Genomic DNA, 21,221 nt, shown 5'->3' with positions numbered 1-21,221 from the left:
TCTCTTTCTGACTTACTTCACTCTGTATGACAGTCTCTGGATGCATCCACGTCACTACAAATGACCCAATTTCGTTCCTTTTCATGGCTGAGTAATATTCCATTGTATATATGTACCACATCTTCTTTATCCATTCGTCTGTTGATAGGCATTTAGGTTGCTTCCATGACCTGGCTATTGTAAATAGTGCTGCAGTGAACATTGGGGTGCATGTGTCTTTTTGAATTATGGTTTTCTCTGGGTATATGCCCAGTAGTGGGATTGCTGGGTCATACGGTAATTCTGTTCTTAGTTCTTAAAGGAACTGCCATACTGTTCTCCATAGTGACTGTATCAATTTACATTCCCAGCAGCAGTGCAAGAGGGTTCCCTTTTCTCCACACCCTCTCCAGCATTTGCTGTTTATAGATTTTCTGATGATGCCCATTCTAACTGGTGTGAGGTGATACCTCATTGTAGTTTTGATTTGCATTTCTCTAATAATTAGTGATGTTGAGCAGCTTTTCATGTGCTTCTTGGCCATCTGTATGTCTTCTTTGGAGAAATATCTATTTAGGTCTTCTGCCCATTTTTGGATTGGGTTATTTGTTTTTTTAATATTGAGATGCATAAGCTGTTTATATATTTTGGAGATTAATCCTTTGTCCGTTGATTCATTTGCAAATATTTTCTCCCATTCTGATGGTTGTCTTTTCGTCTTGTTTATGGTTTCCTTTGCCGTGCAAAAGCTTTTAAGTTTCATTAGGTCCCGTTTGTTTATTTTTGTTTTTATTTCCATTACTCTAGGAGGTGGATCAAAAAAGATCTTGCTGTGATTTATGTCAAAGAGTGTTCTTCCTATGTTTTCCTCTTAAGAGTTTTATAGTGCCCGGTCTTACATTTAGGTCTCTAATCCATTTTGAGTTTATTTTTGTGTATGGTGTTAGGGAGTGTTCTAATTTCATTCTTTTACACATAGCTGTCCAGTTTTCCCAGCACCACTTATTGAAGAGACTGTCTTTTCTCCATTGTATATCCTTGCCTCCTTTGTCATAGATTAGTTGACCATAGGTGCATGTTTGTGTTTTTTACATTTTTTTCCCTGTAATTGATTTCTAATCTCATAGCGTTGTGGTCAGAAAAGATGCTTGATATGATTTCAATTTTCTTAAATTTACTGAGGCTTGATTTGTGACCCAAGACGTGATCTGTCCTGGAGAATGTTCTGTGTGCAGTTGAGAAGAAAGTGTAATCTGCTGTTTTTGGATGGAATGTCCTATAAATATCAATTAAATCTATCTGGTCTATTGTGTCATTTAAAGCTTGTGTTTCCTTTTTAATTTTCTGTTTGGATGATCTGTCCATTGGTGTAAGTGAGGTGTTAAAGTCCTCCACTATTATTGTGTTACTGTCGATTTCCTCTTTTAGAGCTGTTAGCAGTTGCCTTCTGTATTGAGGTGCTTCTGTGTTGGGTGCATATATATTTATAATTGTTACATCTTCTTCTTGGATTGATCCCTTGATCATTACGGTGTCCTTCCTTGTCTCTTGTAACATTCTTTATTTTAAAGTCTTTTTTTTTTTTTTTTTTGTGGTACACGGGCCTCTCACTGTTGTGGCCTCTCCCGTTGCGGAGCACAGGCTCCGGACACGCAGACTCAGTGGCCATGGCTCACGGGCCCAGCCGCTTCGCGGCATGTGGGATCTTCCTGGACCAGGGCACGAACCCGTGTCCCCTGCATCGGCAGGTGGACTCTCAACCACTGTGCCACCAGGGAAGCCCTAAAGTCTATTTTATCTGATATGAGTATTGCTACTCTAGCTTTCTTTTGATTTCCATTTGCATGGAATATCTTTTTCCATCTCCTAACTTTCTGTCTATATGTGTCCCTAGGTCTGAAGTGGGTCTCTGGTAGGCAGCATATGTACGGGTCTTGTTTATGTATCCATTCAGCCAGTCTGTGTATTTTGGTTGGAGCATTTAATCCATTTACCTTTAAGGTAATCATCAATATGTCTGTTCGTATTACCATTTTCTAAATTGTTTTGGGTTTGTTATTGTAGGTCTTTTCCTTCTCTTCTGTTTCCTGCCTTGCGAAGTTCCTTTAGCTTTTGTTGTAAAGCTTGCTTGGTGCTTCTGAATTCCTTAGCTTTTGCTTGTCTGTAAAGCTTTTGATTTCTCCATCGAATCTGAATGAGATCCTTGCTGGGTAGAGTAATCTTGGTTGTAGGTTCTTCCCTTTCATTGATTTAAGTATATCATGCCACTGCCTTCTGGCTTGTAGAGTTTCTGCTGAGAAATCAGCTGTTAACCTTATGGGAGTTCCCCTGTGTGTTATTTGTCGTTTTTCCCTTGCTGCTTTCAATAACTTCTCTTTGTCTGTAATTTTTGCCAATTTGATTACTATGTGTCTCGGCGTGTTTCTCCTTGGGTTTATCCTGTGTGGGACTCTCTGTGCTTCCTGGACTTGGGTGGCTCTTTCCTTTCCCATGTTAGGGAAGTTTTCGACTATCATCTCTTCAAACATTTTCTCTGGTCCTTTCTCTCTCTCTCCTCCTTCTGGGACCCCTATAATGCGAATGTTGTTGTGTTTAATGTTGTCCCAGAGGTCTCTTAGGCTGTCTTCATTTCTTTTCATTCTTTTTTCTTTATTCTGTTCCGCAGCAGTGAATTCCACCATTCTGTCTTCCAGGTCACTTATCTGTTCTTCTGCCTCAGTTATTCTGCTATTGATTCCTTCTAGTGTATTTTTCATTTCAGCTATTGTACTGTTCATCTCTGTTTGTTTGTTCTTTAATTCTTCTAGGTCTTTGTTAAACATTTCTTGCATCATCTCGATCTTTGCCTCCATTCTTTTTCTGAGGTCCTGGATCATCTTCACTATCATTATTCTGAATTCTTTTTCTGGATTTCATTTAGTAGTTTTTCTGGGGTGTTATCTTGTTCCTTCATCTGGTACATAGCCCCCTGCCTTTTCATCTTGTCTGTCTTTCTGTGAGTGTGGTTTTAGTTCCACAGGCTGCAGGATTGTAGTTCTTGCTTCTGCTATCTGCCCTCTGGTGGATGAGGCTATCTAAGAGGCTTGTGCAAGTTTCCTGATGGGAGGGACTGGTGGATGGTAGAGCTGGCTGTTGCTCTGGTGGGATTAAAACTTTAGTCCCCTTCACTGCTGATGGGTGGGGCTGGGTTCCGTCCCTGTTGGTTGTTTGGCCTGAGGTGACCCAACACTCGAGCCTACCTGGGCTCTTTGGTGGGACTAATGCCAGACTCTGGGAAGGCTCATGCTAAGGAGCACTTCCCAGAACTTCTGCTGCCAGTGTTCTTGTCCCTTGGTGAGCCACAGTTGCCCGCCGCCTCTGCAGGAGACCCTCCAACACTAGCAGGTAGGTCTGGTTCAGTCTCCTGTGGGGTCACTGCTCCTTCCCCTGGGTCCCGATGTGTGTGCCCTTCAAGAGTGGAGTCTCTGTTTCCCCCAGTCCTGCCAAAGTCCTGCAGTCAAATCCCAGTAGCCTTCAAAGTCTGATTCTCTAGGAATTCCTCCTCCCGTTTCCAGGCCCCCAGGTTGAGAAGCCTGACGTGTGGCTCAGAACCTTCACTCCAGTGGGTGGACTTCTGTGGTATAATTGTTCTCCAGTTTGTGAGTCACCCACCCAGCGGTTATGGGATTTGATTTTATTGTGTTTGCACCCCTCCTACCGTCTCAGTGCGGCTTCTCCTTTGTCTTTGGATGTGGGGTATCCTTTTTGGTGAGTTCCAGTGTCTTCCTGTCGATGATTGTTCAGCAGTTAGTTGTGATTCTGGTGTTCTTGCAAGAGGGAGTGAGAGCATGTCCTTCTACTCTGCCATCTTGAACCAATCTCCCTGTAGCTTTTAAAAAGACTTGCTTTAAAATTATTTGATTTGAGTTTTCATATAAATATTTTATACTCATATTTCTTTAACTTATATAGTAATTAAATAACATAATAGCATAAGCACAAGTGTCATACATGTTTGGAAACATGTACTACTGATTCTTGGTAAGTATATGACTCAATTAGTGGGATCAGAAGGACCTTATTCTAGAGGTATTCTAGAGAGTGACCCACTTATTTATAGCATTATTGTCCTGTGGGAATCAGTCTATATGTTATACAGTTGGAATAATCCATAGTCAGAAATACATTCATGTGAATTGTACATTTACTGCATTTCTCACACTGTCACATTTTACTTCCAATCAGTTCAAAGTAGTATAAGTGAAGACACGTTCTTAACATTTTTCATTGCCTAGAGTAAAAAAAATTGAGATATATACATGGTTAAAGGCACTGAAAATATTGGCATTTCTTTCTCAATTTTTGAGGCTTGGGGTGAGGAGAGTGAGGGTGATAAGTGGAAAAAATACCTGCAAACATCCTCAGATGTTACCCACCTTAAAGGGCTGTGTTTAAACTTATACTCCATATTTTATTAGGAGGGCTACACTGGAAATTTCACTTATCTTTCCTTAATTACAGTTTTCTTACATGGGCAATATTAAGGTTGCTAATTAGTGATGTTTTATGAGTTATAATATCAATTTCCATGTATATACATATATTTATATATGTTAATTTATGTATGTATATTAAATTATTATATATGCATAAACAGTTATATTACACTTATAATGTTTAAACACAAAATTTTTAGAATACAGTATGTCAGGCACTTTGGTTATATGTTAAAATATATCTCAATATGAATTAACTTACTGTTTTCCCAAATAGAAAAGCCTTTGAAAAATGTAAGTGAATAATTGAATAGTTCCCAGAACTTAAAATTGCAGAGGAGTGTCTTGAGTGCTATATTGGCAGCGTTGGTGAATAAAGGATGCAATGGTAATGGTATATGACAAAACAAAAAAGAGAAGAAATACATTTAGCATCACGATGACGCTGTATACATGCGTGTACACACACACAAGAAACAGAAAGTGTTTTGAAACACTACTTAGCATTTCATGCAATATATTCATGTACTATATTCTGTTCTGTTTCTTTCATTTTTAAAAAAAGGATTCGTTCATGTTATAATTCAATAGATTATGCATTTTGAAAAATACAAAATAAGGACTAATTCTAGACAGAAGCGAAGAGGATTATCACATGGTCAGATTAGAAACTGCTTTTTACTTTTATATCTGTTCTGACTGTTATACTGTTCCTTTTAATAACATTTTGTTTTTAATTGTGGTAAAGCATAACATGAAATTTACCATCTTAACAATTTTAAGTGTACGGTTCAGTAGACTTAAGTATATTGCTATACAGCCAGTGTTGGACACTTGGGTTGCTTCTACTTTTTGGCTTATGTAAATAATACTGCTACAGATATCGGTGAACAAATATGTCCTCGAGACTCTGCTTTCAATTCTTTTGGATATATACCCAGAAGTGGAATTGCTGGAGCATAGGGTAATTCTATTTTTAATTTTTTTTTTTTTTTTTGCGGTACGCGGGCCTCTCACTGTTGTGGCCTCTCCCGTTGCGGACGGAGCACAGGCTCCGGACGCGCAGGCCCAGTGGCCATGGCTCACGGGACCAGCCGCTCCGCGGCATGTGGGATCTTCCTGGACCGGGGCACGAACCCGTGTCCCCTGCATTGGCAGGCAGACTCTCAACCACTGTGCCACCAGGAAAGCCCCTGTTTTTAATTTTTTGAGGAAGCACTGTACAATATTTCATAGCAGCTTTATACCGTTTTACATTCCCACCAACAGCACACACGCATTCCAATTTCTCCATATCCTTGCCAGCACTTGTTATTTTCAGTATTTTTGTTTTTTGATAGTAGCCATCCTAATGGATGTGAGGTGGTAGCTCATTGTGGTTTTGACTTGCATTTCCCTATTAGTGACGGTGAGCATTTTTTCATTTGCTTGTTGGCCATTTGTATATCTTCTTTGGAGTAATGTCTGTTCAAGTCCTTTGCCCATTTTTAATTTGGGTTGTTTGTATTTTTGTGGTTGTATTATAGGAGTTCTTTACATATTCTGAATATTAGTACCTTATCAGATCTGTCATTTGTAAATACTCTCTCATTCTGTTGATTGCCTTTTTGTGATACTGTTTGGGCTCAAGTACTCATCCAAAGGAAATTTCATTTCACGTTGAACTTACTTTGGGATGAGAACCTATAAAAGAAGCCTCGACCAGTGTGACTTAAGGCTATCATATTCTTTTGGGAATAGAAAACGCAGTCCTGGAGCAGTTTTAAGCCAGTTTTAATTTGAAATATCTGCCCCAGTCATATACCAAGGGAGATTTATTTGTGGACATAGTATTTAAATATTATTTGAGTTTTATTTCCCAGAATCAGAGTTTATGATAAGCAAGATAGAAAAACACAAAACAACTACATAATGAGAAATTAGAGGATATCATATATAGTTTTCCTGAAATTATTTTACAGTATGTTGTTGGATTATTATTATTTTTTAAAATCCTTATTTGTTTGTTTGCTTTATTTATTTTTGGCTGTGTTGGGTCTTTGTTGCTGTGCGCAGGCTTTCTCTAGATGCAGCGAGCAGGGGCTACTCTTCGTTGCAGTGCGTGGCCTTCTCATTGCGGTCGCTTCTCTTGTTGCGGGGCACCAGCTCTAAGCACGCAGGCTTCAGTAGTTGTGGCTCACGGGCTTAGTTGCTCCCCAGCATGTGGAATCTTCCTGGACCAGGGCGCGAACCCAGTGGATTCTTAACCACTGCACCACCAGGGAAGTCCTAGATTATTATTATTTATAGCAATACTTTAAAGTTCATTTTATAGGTAATAGGTTTCTTTTTTTGGCCTTTTCCAATTTAAGCCCCTCTGGGGTTAATCATAAACTACTTTCATTTTCTTTATTTTTCTCAGATAAATTTTAGATTTTTTCCTTAATATGTATTTCAATCCTTATGTAAGAGGAAGAAGAAATAACAAATTCATTTCCTGATTTATAAGTATCTTTATAATACACTTCTTATATTCTAAGAAAAAAATCTGTGTTTATCCTTCTGTTACTAAGAACATACTGACTCTCACATAGGAACTGATTTATTCAAAGCTAAGTAACATTCTTTTACTCTCTAACTCTGGTCATTCTCTGGAAATTTAGTAATGGAAAGAATAAAAATTCGCCTCTCGAGAACTTAATCCATCTTAATTTAGTTTAAAGCTTAACAGGAAGACCTATTATTAATGACTTCAGTGAGGTTCATTGGGAAAGGTAAGCCAATATTTCAGTGAGACAATTGAAATTGCTTCTTTAGTAATACTTTTTTTTAACCTTTTACTTTGAAAAACATAGAAAAAAAGTTACAAAAATGGTATAGTAAACTCCCTTCATCTAAATTTGCTAATGGTTAACATTATGTAACAATTACTCTGTCAGTTTCTTTGCATTCCTGTGTGTGTGTAAATGTATTTATAACATCAAGAACTTGAGATAATGTCTATTTGGAAGAAATGTTTGGACTCTTGAAAAAAATGATGAGGAATATTTTACTGCATAATATTTACTCTTTCAGTACTGAAACATCACTCAAGGACATCTAAAGGAAGATAATACACATTTTAAAAGATCACATAAAGAAAAGTGATAGGTTTTAATGAGCTGAATTTCCCACCAAATTACTAAAATTCTATTTTTATGAAAATCTAGAGAGAAGTTTATTACTATCAAAAGAGAATTGATCACATATATTTCACATCTAAACTGAATTCCCAGCATAATAAATTCGAGACAAATTCATAATTTATTATAATTTCCCTTGCTTTAGGCACACATGTCTATAACAGATACAGCATTTTATAGAAATTCAAGAGAAGCATGGTAAGTATTTCAGTGACGTCTCATAAGAGTTAACAAAAAACTTACGTGAAGTGCAGGGTACACATATACACAACTAAGGAGAATAATGATCATCAGTTAAGCAAGGAATATATTCTTCAGTCAAATTCATAAGGTACTACACATTAATGAAAGATCACTTCCAGTTTACTTAGTTTAAGCATATATTGTAAGGGCATTTATTCTCTTTGACCTCTTTTCCAAGGCACACTTCATTTTATTTCTTAAAGTGTGTAATTACCCAGTTTGTTTTTAAGGTAGAGGGGATCTCCTTTAACTCGCGTTCACCAAATTTTGTCATAGTTCAGTATTTTGCATAATTGTGTTTTGTGTCATTGGAGAGAGGCGGTGTAGTAGTATGGCAAAAAGCCTGGACCCTGGAGTCAAAGTTCCTGGGTTTGAATATAGACTCTGCCACTTATCTTGGGTGTCTCAGTTTCTTCATCTGTGACATGTGTATAATAGTAGTACCTATCTTACAGAGTTGTAACAGACATTATATAAGCTAATGCATAAAAGAGCATGCACAGAATAAGAACTTAATAAATGTTCATTGTCGTTATTTGTCTGAACACTTAACAAAATAATAAGTACTTATACAGCAGTCACTCTTTCTGATTACCCTATTGGGTACTTACCATGTGTGGGTACTGTACTAAAAATGAATAAAATATATCCCCAAGCTTTAAGGAGTTCATGGTTTAGTAAAGAAGATGAACATCAGACAAATAATGGCAATATAATAAGTGCATAATAGAAGTAGTTCTGTGGGATTACTGAGTCAGGAGTAACTAACCTCTGTCTAGGAAAGTTAGAAAAAAATGTATGAGTGTTGGGTATGCAGAGGTTTATCCTACTATTCTGGTGTGTTGGTGTTATTTAATTGGGGGAGCCATAAAAGGCAAATGCTGAGGAACTACTACAGATTAAAAGAGACAGTAGAAACATGATAGCTAAGTACACACTGACTGGATCCTGTATTGGGGGGGAATTGCACTAAAGGACAGGATTGGGACATTAACTAAATTGGATATGCACTGTAAATTAGATTACAGAACATTACTAAAGTTAAATTTCCTGAAGTTGATCACTATACTGTAAAAGAATTTTTGTTCTAAGACACATTGCTGAAATATCAAAGGAGTAAAGGGGAATAACACTATTTGAGAGTAGTTTGTGATATATTTGAATTTTCCTGATATTTCGAAAACAATCTCAGAACCATTTAGCAATGGTTCACCTTCCTCAGCAAGGAACTGAGAGGACTGTATCACAAACTACTCTCAGATAGTTCAGGGGGAAAATGCACATACACTCACACACAGAATGATGAAGCCTATGTGGCAAAGTGTTAAAAACTGGTGACTCAGGGCTTCTCTGGTGGTACAGTGGTTAAGAATCCACCTGCCAATGCAGGGGACATCGGTTTGAGCCCTGGTCCGGGAAGATCCCACATGCTGTGGAGCAACTAAGCCCGTGCGCCACAACTACTGAGCCTGTGCTCTAGAGCCCGCGAGCCACAACTACTGAGCCCACGTGCTGCAACTACTGAAGCCCGCGCGCCTAGAGCCTGTGCTCCTCAACAAGAGAAGCCACCACAATGAAAAGCCCGCACACTGCAAGGAAGAGTAGCCCCCGCTGGCCGCAACTAGAGAAAGCCCGCGTGCAGCAGAGAAGACCCAACGCAGCCAAAAATAAATAAATTTATTAAAAAAAACAAAAACTGGTGACTCGAGTATACAGCAGTTGTATTACTTTTATAGCTTTTCTACAAATTTGATATTATTTCAAAAGAGAAAACTTAAGGGGGGAGAAAAAAGGAAAGAGCTTCATAGGGAGGAGGCATTTGAACTGTATCATAGAGGCTGAATTCACCAGGTAGATAAGGAGGAGCAGAGGCAGATAGGTAGAAAGCCATAGCAGTGTGAAAGAGCATGACTTAACTTGCAAGGCAGTTCAGTGTGGTAACTTCCGTGTCACTGTAAGAATACATTCTCTCAGACAGCTATAGTGAATTAGCTTGGATATTCATTAATCTGATGTTTGTTGAATCTCACTGCCAAAAATTCAAGAAACATTTAGCAAATTATTGGACTACATTTATGCCAAAGAAAGCCATTGTTTTGTATACTTGTATCACCAAGAAATCATCCTGAATTTTTTTTTCTCTTTGACAGCCTGTAATTCTTCATGGATATTTAGAAATGACAAGGCCATTTATGTGGAAGAGTTTGAGCAGCCTTAAGACCAAGTAGACAGTAGAAATTTAGTATCCTCATACATGTAAATTGAAAGCAGTTCTCATTTTGGTAGAATCTCATTAGTGATAATTTGGAAATTTGGATCAACAAAAACAATAAGAATAAAACTGTAATTAAGCATTTTATATCATCAGTGTCCGTATTTACTAGGGAGGTATTTTAGAGTGGAGCTGAAAGAATCTTTTTGTAAGAAATCTTTGAAACAGCAAAATAAGTGATTTGATAGTAATTTTCACCTTTAGAAGTCAGAATGATTGAGTGAAGATCATTTTTCAAACTTCCTGTGGTTTTTTGTCTCTTTCTCCTTTTAAATTTTCTGTTTCTTAAATCTAGAGGATGAAAGTTTTACTTCGGATGGTAGTCACTTAAATCATTTATATTGCAAATCTTTGATAGCAAGACTTTTATATGTATCTTAAAAAATACCAGATGGCTCTGTGCTCTATATAGAGAGTAATTTTGTTTTTTAGAGAATAATTTCTAGACATATAAATGAAAGTTAATGGACCTAGTACTTAAACAGTATCCATTCAGTTCCTTGCTGAGGAAAGGGAACCATTGCTGAATGGTTTTCAGATTGTTCTTGGAATATAAGGAAAATTTGTCATAAAATTTCTAGTGAGGTAGTTTAAGATCATGAAATACACTTAAATTTTTTAAAGTTTTCTGAAGCAATTGTAATTTTTCCATATTCTCACATGATTTTTCCATATTCTCATGTAGTCTCATATAAATTTGTATCTACATAATCTCTGTATAATGCTCCACTTTGAATTCTCCTGTCAAACAAATTAAAACACTGGCGCAGGCTTCCCTGGTGGCGCAGTGGTCGAGAGTCCGCCTGCCGATGCAGGGGACACGGGTTCGTGCCCCGGTCTGGGAAGATCCCACATGCCGCGGAGTGGCTGGGCCCGTGAGCCATGGCCGCTGGGCCTGCGCGTCCGGAGCCTGTGCTCCGCAACGGGAGAGGCCACAACAGTGAGAGGCCCGCGTACCGCAAAAAAAAAAAAAGAAAAGAAAAACACTGGCGCATCATCCAATCTGAATTATTTATTATAAGATGAATTTTCTTCCATTTTGAGAGACTGAGCTATGGGAGAAGTTTTTGGTTAAATGAAATAAAGCCAGAGTTGTTAGGATGAATAACGCAATTTGTAATTATAAATCTTATTTCTAAGATTAGTAAGATAGGATATTAACTTTCATGGTTTCTTGATGTTTACTAGAATAGTTGAATTTTACGATGTAAAAAATATCAGTTGAATCTTTGTGTGATGCTGTTTGTAGGAAAGTTTATGGTAGATTGAATTGCTAAAGTTAGCATACTTGATTATGTTGTATAACAAAGATATGCAAGCTTTTAGAAATCTTTAAAACTTAAGAATTTAGTCATTAGAGAATGTGAAGTAATACGTGTTTATCTTTTCTCTGTTCATAGTTACTCATAAATAAAATAATTTGTAAGTTTCATGCTTTGCATGTTTTAAACTATTTTGATATATCTGGAAAATGTCCAAATAGTTATCACAGTTGTTTTTTTTTTTCCCCTGATTGTAATGGTAGTAATATCTGTGTTGTATTTACATATGTAGAAAGAGGGCTGGTTTGAAGGATCAGGAGGTATACATAATTATATAAAATTATAGTTGTTTTTATTAAGTGTATTTAAAATTCTTTTGAGAGTTCATAATATTTGTTGCTGCTTCCTCTAATTATGAGAAAGGGAAAGAATTGACCAATGCAGGTTTAATTTTTCTTTTTGGTTTTTCTTAGCAATTGAAAGCATGTAGTGAAGAGCATGAAGACAGAGAATGTTTGAACCAAGCTATTACTGCTCTTATGAATCTCCAAGGTAGCATGGACCGAATTTACAAGCAGTATTCACCTAGACGCCGACCTGGGTAATTCCAAACTGTTGAAAATATGAATGCTTGTGGAATACTTCTCTTACGCCTGATGTCTGGTTTTCTAAAGAAGTGTTACTTACAGTGATAGTTGCATTCTTGAAAGTTATAGTTTCGTTTTACATTTTTCTTTTGTCCTTTAGTCTTTTAAAATTGGCATTGTTAAGATATATTTAATAAAATTTTTAAAAGATACATTAAATAATTTTTGTATCATTTATATAAGAAATTTAGTGTTATTTTCATTTTAATTCTTATGGAATTAAGAATGGTATATAGAGCCTCTACTATTTCTCTTTCACAATAATGAAATTGAGGCATGTATTATTTAGTGGCAAAGTTAGAAGCGAGTAAACGCTGTGTGCAAAATCTAGTGTTTAGTTATTTAATATTTTTGTCACTTGATTTGAGGTAGTTCATACCTAAGGCAATTAAGGTTGCTTAACCATTGAATAAGCTAAGTTTATCTGGGTTTTTTGTTGTTGTTGTTTTTTTAGGGATCCTGTTTGCCCTTTTTATAATCGTCAATTAAGAAGCAAGCACCTGGCTATTAAAAAAATGAATGAAATTCAGAAAAACATAGATGGATGGGAAGGCAAAGATATTGGACAGTGTTGTAATGAATTTATTATGGAAGGCCCATTGACAAGAATTGGTGCTAAACACGAACGGCATATTTTTCTCTTTGATGGCTTAATGATTAGCTGCAAACCCAATCATAGCCAGTCACGCCTTCCAGGATACAGTAGTGCAGAATACAGATTAAAAGAAAAATTTGTCATGAGGAAAATACAAATATGTGATAAAGAAGATACTTGTGAGTGCAAGCATGCTTTTGAATTAGTATCCAAAGATGAAAACAGCATAATATTTGCTGCTAAGTCTGCTGAAGAGAAAAATAATTGGATGGCAGCACTTATTTCTCTTCATTATCGTAGTACTCTAGATCGAATGCTAGATTCAGTATTACTGAAGGAAGAAAATGAACAACCACTTAGATTACCGAGTCCTGAAGTGTATCGTTTTGTGGTAAAAGACTCTGAGGAAAACATTGTTTTTGAAGACAACTTGCAAAGTAGAAGTGGAATCCCCATTATTAAAGGAGGAACTGTGGTGAAATTAATTGAAAGGTTAACATATCACATGTATGCAGGTATGTAAGGAAGGAACCCCTCCAAAATATGGTACTTTGAATTAATTAATCTGAATAAATTGAATATGCAACCTGTTTTATGCTCTACCTTTTCAGATCCCAATTTTGTTCGCACTTTTCTTACTACGTATCGTTCATTTTGTAAACCACAGGAATTGCTAAGCTTACTGATTGAACGGTAAGAAAAATATTTCACTTATATTTAAATTTTTTTTTAAAGTTAACTGTTTTGTACCTTGCAAAGTGCTAGGTATCTAGTATGTCCTCAGGTAGTTTTTGAACATAATTTATTTGACATTAAATTTGCAGTATTACTATTCTCTTCAAGCAGCATACTTACTGAAATCCCTGTTTATAACAGATCTTTTCAGATCTTAGCAATATTTATAGTGGTAATCAGAAAGACCCATTTTTACAGGATAAAAAACCTATGAATTTTAATGAAATTTTTTCTATTCAATAAAACAATACTTCCTTGAAAGAGACTTTTTACTTCTGAAACAAACTTTTTACTGTGGAAAATTTTAAAACATAAACGAGTAAGTAGAATATAATAAGCCCTATTTATCAATCATCCAACTTCAGTAATTATCAACTCATGTTTCATCTGTTTCCATACTGACTTGAACACCCTAATTCCAGGATTATTTTGAAGTAAATCCTTGGCAACATATTTCATCTGTAAATATTCCCATTTTGTATTTCTAAAAGATAAGTGTCCTTATTAAAACCATAATACAGTATCATTATTAGACCTAAAAAAATTAAAATTTCCTTTATTATTAATTTTTTAAAATTAAGTTTTGGATTGACTTTTTTTTACTGAGTATGTTAGTGGTACTTTAAATGCTTTATAGGTTGAATGATAGTATCTGGACTTCAAAATAATTTTTGTTTTACATTTTCAAACTTAACTACCAGAATTTTATCTGGACCTCTATCATTATGTTGTTCCATGAAACTAAGTATAGCAGACTGAGTTAGTATAATGTGCTATGAAGATTTACTTAGCTGCCTTTCCATGTCCAAAATAAGGAAAGCACGTGTTAGACATATTTTCGCTATATTTCCTATGGTTGGGGAAGGTTTTTTTTTTTTTAACTTTGATTTTTTTACCTTATCCACTTAGTTATGTTTTTTAAATAATATTTAAAATTCAGTGTGGGACTTCTCTTTGGATTTATATTCACTTATTTTAGGAAATTTACTTTCATTTTAATAAATATTAAGGACAGATTATTAGATAAGGTATCTCTGTTATGTTCTTTAAAGAGGTCATACTCTTTATAGATTCTTTTCTTGGATCTTTTCCACTGACCTTTCGTATGTTGGTCAATGCTAGTTATTAAACTTTTTTTTGATAAAAGTAAGAATATAAGTACTTAGTACTATAGACAAAGGGCAGTTTTTTGTAGTATGTAATACTTCAAGAGAAGTTTATCAGTAATTGCACTTTTCACATAAATGGTAGTAAAGAAGGTTGGTTAGTTAAAATATTTTTTCTGCTGTATTTGAAATCTTTCTCATTTCTGTATGAACAACAAAAAATTTCTCTCATTTTGCTTTTCTTCTTAGATTTGAAATTCCAGAGCCAGAACCTACTGAAGCAGATAAATTGGCAGTAGAGAAAGGCGAGCAGCCAATCAGTGCAGACCTTAAAAGGTTTCGCAAGGAATACGTCCAACCAGTACAACTTAGGTTTGGCCTGAATATTATATTTTTTATGTGCCATTCGATTTTCAATACATAGTTAGCACAAAAGTTTTTACCTCTTAATTCAGATGTAGGTATTATTAATTTCATAGCAGTTTAAATTAAACTTCCAAAGTTCTTTTTATGTGCAGCTACTCTTAATTCCCTGAAGAAATTTAATTATTAAAATATACTGTGTTATATGCATCAGATATCTCTAGCATGTGATATGTTACGCTTGCAGATCAGGGTACCTAATAAATAAAAATTATAAAATTTCATGAATTTTGCCTACTGTCAATCCCCCCTCCCCCTTTTTGTCTTCGTTGTCTCATTGTGATCATTTAGTAATTCTGGGCTTTTTTACCATTTATAATATTTATGAAAGTTCTAGTTCTTTCCTCACTCTTTTCCCACAAGATACATAGACATTTGTTACTTATCTAAAAAGTGTCATTTCAATAATTTATTTTTTTTCATGCTTTTTCTTTTTAAAAAAAGTTTTACTGAAATATAGTTGATTTACAATCTTGTGTTAGTTTCAGGTGTACAGCAAAGTGATTCAGTTTTATATATATATATTTTTTCTTTTTTAGATTCTTTTCTATTATAGGTTATTACAAGATAGTGAGTATAGTTCCCTGTACTATACAGTAGGTCCTTATTGGTTATCGGTTTAATAATTTCTAAAAATGTATCTGATAATAACATCTGCTGGTTGTTAGGTTACTCTGTGTGCCTAAGTGCTTTATCTTTTTTATCTCATCCTCACAACACAATTACTATTTCCACTTTGTTTAAGAGAAAATTGAAACTTAACAGGATAAAGTAGTTTGAGATAGGTCATATGAAGGGAGTGACAGGAGAGGATCCATATCTGACTTCGTAAACCAGTGCTTGTTTGTTTGTTTCAGTGTTCACAGAGCATTGAAAATTGGAAGCTCCTTTGATTAGGCTTATTTATAGTCCAAGTGAAAACCAAAGTATTATCTACCTTTTTCCATGGGAAAACTGAGATATCTTATTAATTGTATATGATCTAAATATTTTTTCCCTGTAAATGTTAAGTTTCCTTGATTAATATTAATGAATAAATTGACATTTTGAAACTGAGTATATTAACTGCTTATTTTTCAGGATGATTGCCACAAATAAATGCAGTTTTAGAGGAATGATAGTGCTCCCAACTATATGTCTGTCAGCCAAAACTTTTAATATGTCATTCTTTGCATAAGAAGATGAGATTATTTACCCCTGAACCATAAAGAAGTAATTAACTTTTTTCTACTGGCTGTGATGCATTTGTACTAATCCACACTCAAATTAAGCCCCTTGACATGAGGCACACATTTATGAGGTTGCTATATTAGAGCAGAATATAATATTAGACTCTCAGTCATATATGTTCTTTAAGTATTTATTTCTAAGCATTTTCTGTGTTCTCAGTCCTGTACTTGTAACTATAGTGAATACAGAAATAGCATAGAGGGACTTCCCTGGTGGTGCAGTGGTTAAGACTCCATGCTACCATCACAGGGGACACAGGTTCGATCCCTGGTTTGGGAACTAAGATCCTGCATGCTGCGCAGCGCTGCCAAACAAAAAAACAGAGCATAGAATATCCTCTTTGCCACTGTGATATTACAGTTTTATTGGGGAAAAGGGATACATGAAACAGTTGTATATTATTCTACTTTAAATGTCAAGTGTTTAAGTGGCTTAGAAAGATACAGCCTCATAAAATTTCAGGAAAATTAGGGAAAGCATTTTGGAAGAGGTAAAATCTGAAATTGCTCCCAAAGGATATGTAGGATTTAGATAGATAGGCAGAAAGGTGATTGTTGGTATTCAGAGTCGTGAGAAATAGTATGAACAAATGCAGGAAGGCAGAAATGAGGGCAGTGTGCAGAGGAAATAGGTAAGGAAAATGACTCAAGAGGAATGAATTGTATTGCAGGTAGTAGTAGATGAGATTAACTACATGGAATGGGCGGAGTTGTCAGTGGCCTTGAAATCCATGCCAAGTTATTAAACTTGGCCTATGAGCATTAAAGGATTTTTAGCAATAATAGTAATTTTTATAATGATAGTAACTTTTTCCAACATTGTATTACAAAATTTTTACATAACGCAAAGGTGAAAGAATTTTACAGTGAGCTGTACCACCTAGGACTCTACCACCTAGATCTACTGTTAGCAGTTTACTATCCTTACTTTATCACAGATCTATGGATTTATCATTCTTCTCTTGGTCCATTAATCATCCAATTTGGGGGACATATTTCAAAGTACATTTCTCTTTAAATACTTCAGTTTGTATATAATTAACAGTTCAGTATTTGTTTATTCTGTTGTTGTAAAATGTGTATATAATGAAACACACACATCTTAAGTGTACTTTGAATTTTTAACAAATACATCTCTATAATCCACACTCCTGTCAAGGTGTATAAGATGTTACTTTCACCCGGCAAAGTTCCCTAATGCCCATTCTAATCAATTTTTGTTCTCATTGCCCAAAGCAGCTTTCAATTTCCTATATAGATTACTTTTACCTGTTTTATACTTTCATGTAAATGGATTTGTGTATTATATACTCTTTTGTGTCTGACTTCTTTCACTCAACATGCTTTTGAGCATGTTGTTGCTTATATCAGTGTTTGTTCTGTTTTATTGCTGAGGTGGTATTCTATTATATGAATATACCGCAATTTGTTTATTCACTTTCCTACTGAAGGACACCTGGGTTCTTTTCAGTTTTTGATTATTATGAGTAAAGCTGCTATGAAGTTTATAAGTCTTTCGTGAACATGTTTTTTCATATATCTTTTGTAAATAATTCAAAGTGGGAGCCTGGGTCATAGGGTAGGTGTGTGCTTAATTTTAAAAGAAACTGGCAAATCTTTTCCCAAAGTAATTGTACAATATTATACTCTCACCAACAATTTATGAGAGTTCCAGTTGTTCCTTATCCTTACCAGTATTTAGTGATGTCAGTGTTCATACCTTAGCCAAACAGGTGGGGTATAGTGATGATATCTCTTTATGATTTTAACTAGTATTTTTTTCAATGATGCAATGTTGAGAACTTTTTATTGTCTGTTATTGGCTATTCGTATTTATTTGGTCAAGACTCTATTAAAATCTTCTGCCTATTTTTTATTGAGTTGTCTTTTCATTATGGAGTTGTAGTAGTGTATTGAGTAGGATTGGACGCCAGTCTTTTGTCAGATAAATGTTTTACACATATTTTCTCCCCGTCTTTGCATTATCTTACTTTTCTTAATTTTGGTGAAATCTAGTGATGAGATTTTTTTTTCTTTTACATGATAATAATTTTTAAATTACATTGGATTCTGTAGAAACTAGGAAGTAGAAAGGATGGAAGCAGAGTTATTTGAAAACTAGTGTTAGCCTAGAAGCTATCAATTTTGTGATCATTTGAAATACTCGCTAAGCCACTGAGCCAACCAGGCACTTAAGGTTGTTTTATTACAGATACCATTAGTAATTTAAAATAGTTTCTTAGTCTGGGAAAAAAACTATTGTCTGACAGTTGCTGGGGTCGCGGGCAGTGGGTGGGAAGATAAACTAGAAATATTCATTGAAATAATGAAGGAAAAATGCTAATGTAATTAATATACAGTATCTGTATCTTCGTGATGGAGAATGGAATGTTTTATTTGTATAGATTGCTTAAATTTCTATTACTTAAATCTCTGTAAGTAATTATTTTTGACGTACTGTAAAACAAAATAGCTGTCAGAAATATTTTTGTCTTTTGAAATAAAAGAATGTGAACCTACCTGTAAATTACATAGAAATTTGATGATAGCACTTGAATTTAGAACCAAATACACTACATCTTAATTGGTTTTCCATTTTATATGGAAAATATAATTGAAGAACTTAAAAGTTGCTTTTGTATTGGATAGAGTATGAATTTTCTACATATAAATAAAGAAAAAGTACTTTTCCAGAACATAAATGGATAAGTATAGAAGCCACGATTTTTATGCTTATAAATTTTTTAAAGTATAATTTTTGAATAATAAACAGTTCATATTACTGAACCACTTAAGGTATTAGTTAAATAAAAATTAGAGACTCTTTTGAGTGTTATATTGGCCCTAGTATATAAAAGTATCACCACGGCATTAGAGAAGTGAAAGAAGTATAATTGAATGCTTGGGTTTCACTAAAATGTGTTTCTTTTCATTTTGTCAGGATCTTGAATGTGTTTCGGCACTGGGTTGAACACCATTTTTATGACTTTGAAAGAGACTTGGAGTTGCTTGAAAGACTAGAATCCTTCATTTCAAGTGTAAGAGGTATATTATTTGAAGATTTGATTGGATCTTCTGTCTCATGAGTTTTTTTTTTAATTTATGACTTTCAATTTAAGAAGCTAAACTATTTTTCATTTTTAAAAGGCAGAAATAACATTTGGAATAATTTTTATAGATTCTAAGGCGCTCACATGTGTTTAGAACCACCTGAAGTGTTAAAATCTTGCCTTTTGACGTTTTTTAGGAGAATCTTTTTTAAGAAGTCAGAAGTCCTCTTTAGTAAATTTAAGCCCTTTAATGTTATCTCATCTCATGGTTGCCATTCCTTTAAATAATTAAATGTTTGTGTAATTTAATTTGTTTTCTTCTCCTCCTTAATCTTATTCTTCAGTTTTGAATGGTTAACAGATTCTTAAATAATATTTACTTCCCCTGGAAAAGTTTTTGGTGTATTTTTGACACCTGAAAGATAGGAGTTTCCTACCTGAAGTTTCAGAACACAGCCCATGAAATGAAACTCTAGGTGGTGAATATTAAACAAATGTACATATCAAATGTATGCTGTTGAATCAAGAAAATTCATGTTTTCTCTGATAGTATAAGGCATTAATTAAGAATACCATAATTAAGTCTAGCTTCTTTCATCTCCTGCTTGTTCTTCAAGGCAAATTTTACTTTAAATAGAGAATGTGATCCTTTGTTTCAGTTTTGAGATGTTTAAAACACATTTTTATCATGTGTGCTTTAAAATTGTTTATAGTACTAAGTTAATTTTTAACTTAATGTTCTTAATGAAGACACTAGAGTATATGTGATCTAAGACGCTTCGAAAATACACACACATATTAGAATAAAGCAAGTAAATGATTTTGTTTAAAGGCCTTTCCTATACAAGTTATACCTCAAGATAACTAAATAGTTGATGAGGGAAAGTTTTTAAAGAAGCATTGCAACTAATAAGTGAAGAAGGAATGATAGAATGAGAATATTACCATTTCTCAACTCCTAGTAACATAAAAAGAGAGACATTATATGCCTCTTATCAGAAATAGTCTTGCAAGTATTCATGTCGAAAGTTTATCCTGGACCAGATCAAATCTGTATGTGTTGATTTACAGAAGATACAGGGACAGAGAAACATGGCAAATGATACCACAGAGATGGAATTGGCAAAATTCAGACTTGGGAAACTCCACAAGTGATTGAATTTCAACAAACAAATTGCAAGCAAAAATGAGAGATGAAAGGGGAACCTGTAGATGAAAGGAGACTTGACACATACTGACTCAATGCAATATGCAGATCTTGTTCAGATCCTATTTCATACAAACTAACTGTAATAAAACATGAGGCCATCAGGGAAATGTGAATACTAACTAGATATTTGATGATATTAAGAAGATATTGTCATTTTTATACGTGATAATGGTATTATGGTTATTTTAAAGTTTTTAACTTTTAGATAATACTTAAATATGAATGAAATTATATGATATCTTAGATTTGCTTTGAAATAACATCAGGAGTAGAGGGTGGACATGAGTGGGGTTTCATGAAGGTGCATGAAAGTTACAGATTATACGAAGATTTGCAGTTATATCTGTCAAGTAAAGGGCATTTTTGTTTGTGTTCTTTTTCTAGGGAAAGCTATGAAGAAATGGGTAGAGTCAATTGCTAAGATCATCAAGAGGAAGAAACAAGCTCAGGCAAATGGAATAAGCCATAATATTACCTTTGAAAGTCCACCTCCACCAATTGAATGGCATATCAGCAGACCAGGACAGTTTGAAACGTTTGATCTCATGACACTTCATCCAATAGAAATTGCACGTCAGCTGACACTTTTGGAATCTGATCTCTACAGGTAGACAATTAACATTAATTCGCTGCTCTGTTTTCAAGAACTTTGAACAGTTCCATCTATTTTCAGAACATTTTGAAAATTATTCATGTGTGCTTAAAAATACTTCATCTATTCTTGTGGGTTGGGAAGAAAGTTCATAGGACAGTTTTTAACTATAGTCTGTTCTGCAGGTGAAAGTCATAAATTATTGTTCTTCAGGCCTAGATTAGGTCCTAGCAACCCTTCAC

At 34.8% G+C, this 21,221-nt stretch overlaps 1 protein-coding gene across 2 annotated transcripts in view; it reads left to right on the top strand.

Moving 5' to 3' along the window:
• SOS2 (SOS Ras/Rho guanine nucleotide exchange factor 2) overlaps positions 1–21,221 on the top strand; it is a 99,577-nt gene that overhangs the window by 53,318 nt on the left and 25,038 nt on the right. For both annotated transcript variants that reach the window (XM_022570623.3, XM_089906097.1), the window contains 6 exons: positions 11,866–11,993; positions 12,494–13,149; positions 13,246–13,327; positions 14,725–14,847; positions 19,069–19,172; positions 20,772–20,994. In XM_022570623.3, coding sequence (XP_022426331.1) covers positions 11,866–11,993; positions 12,494–13,149; positions 13,246–13,327; positions 14,725–14,847; positions 19,069–19,172; positions 20,772–20,994 — 1,316 coding nt within the window. The remainder of the gene's footprint in view (positions 1–11,865; positions 11,994–12,493; positions 13,150–13,245; positions 13,328–14,724; positions 14,848–19,068; positions 19,173–20,771; positions 20,995–21,221) is intronic.

This window comes from Delphinapterus leucas, chromosome 2, assembly GCF_059928025.1.
Source record: "Delphinapterus leucas isolate spDelLeu-1000000601 "Yukka" chromosome 2, BTC_Dleu_Yukka2, whole genome shotgun sequence".
Taxonomy (NCBI): Eukaryota; Metazoa; Chordata; class Mammalia; order Artiodactyla; family Monodontidae; genus Delphinapterus; species Delphinapterus leucas.
Note: the sequence above shows the minus strand (reverse complement) of the source record. Positions and strands in the feature narration are given on the sequence as shown.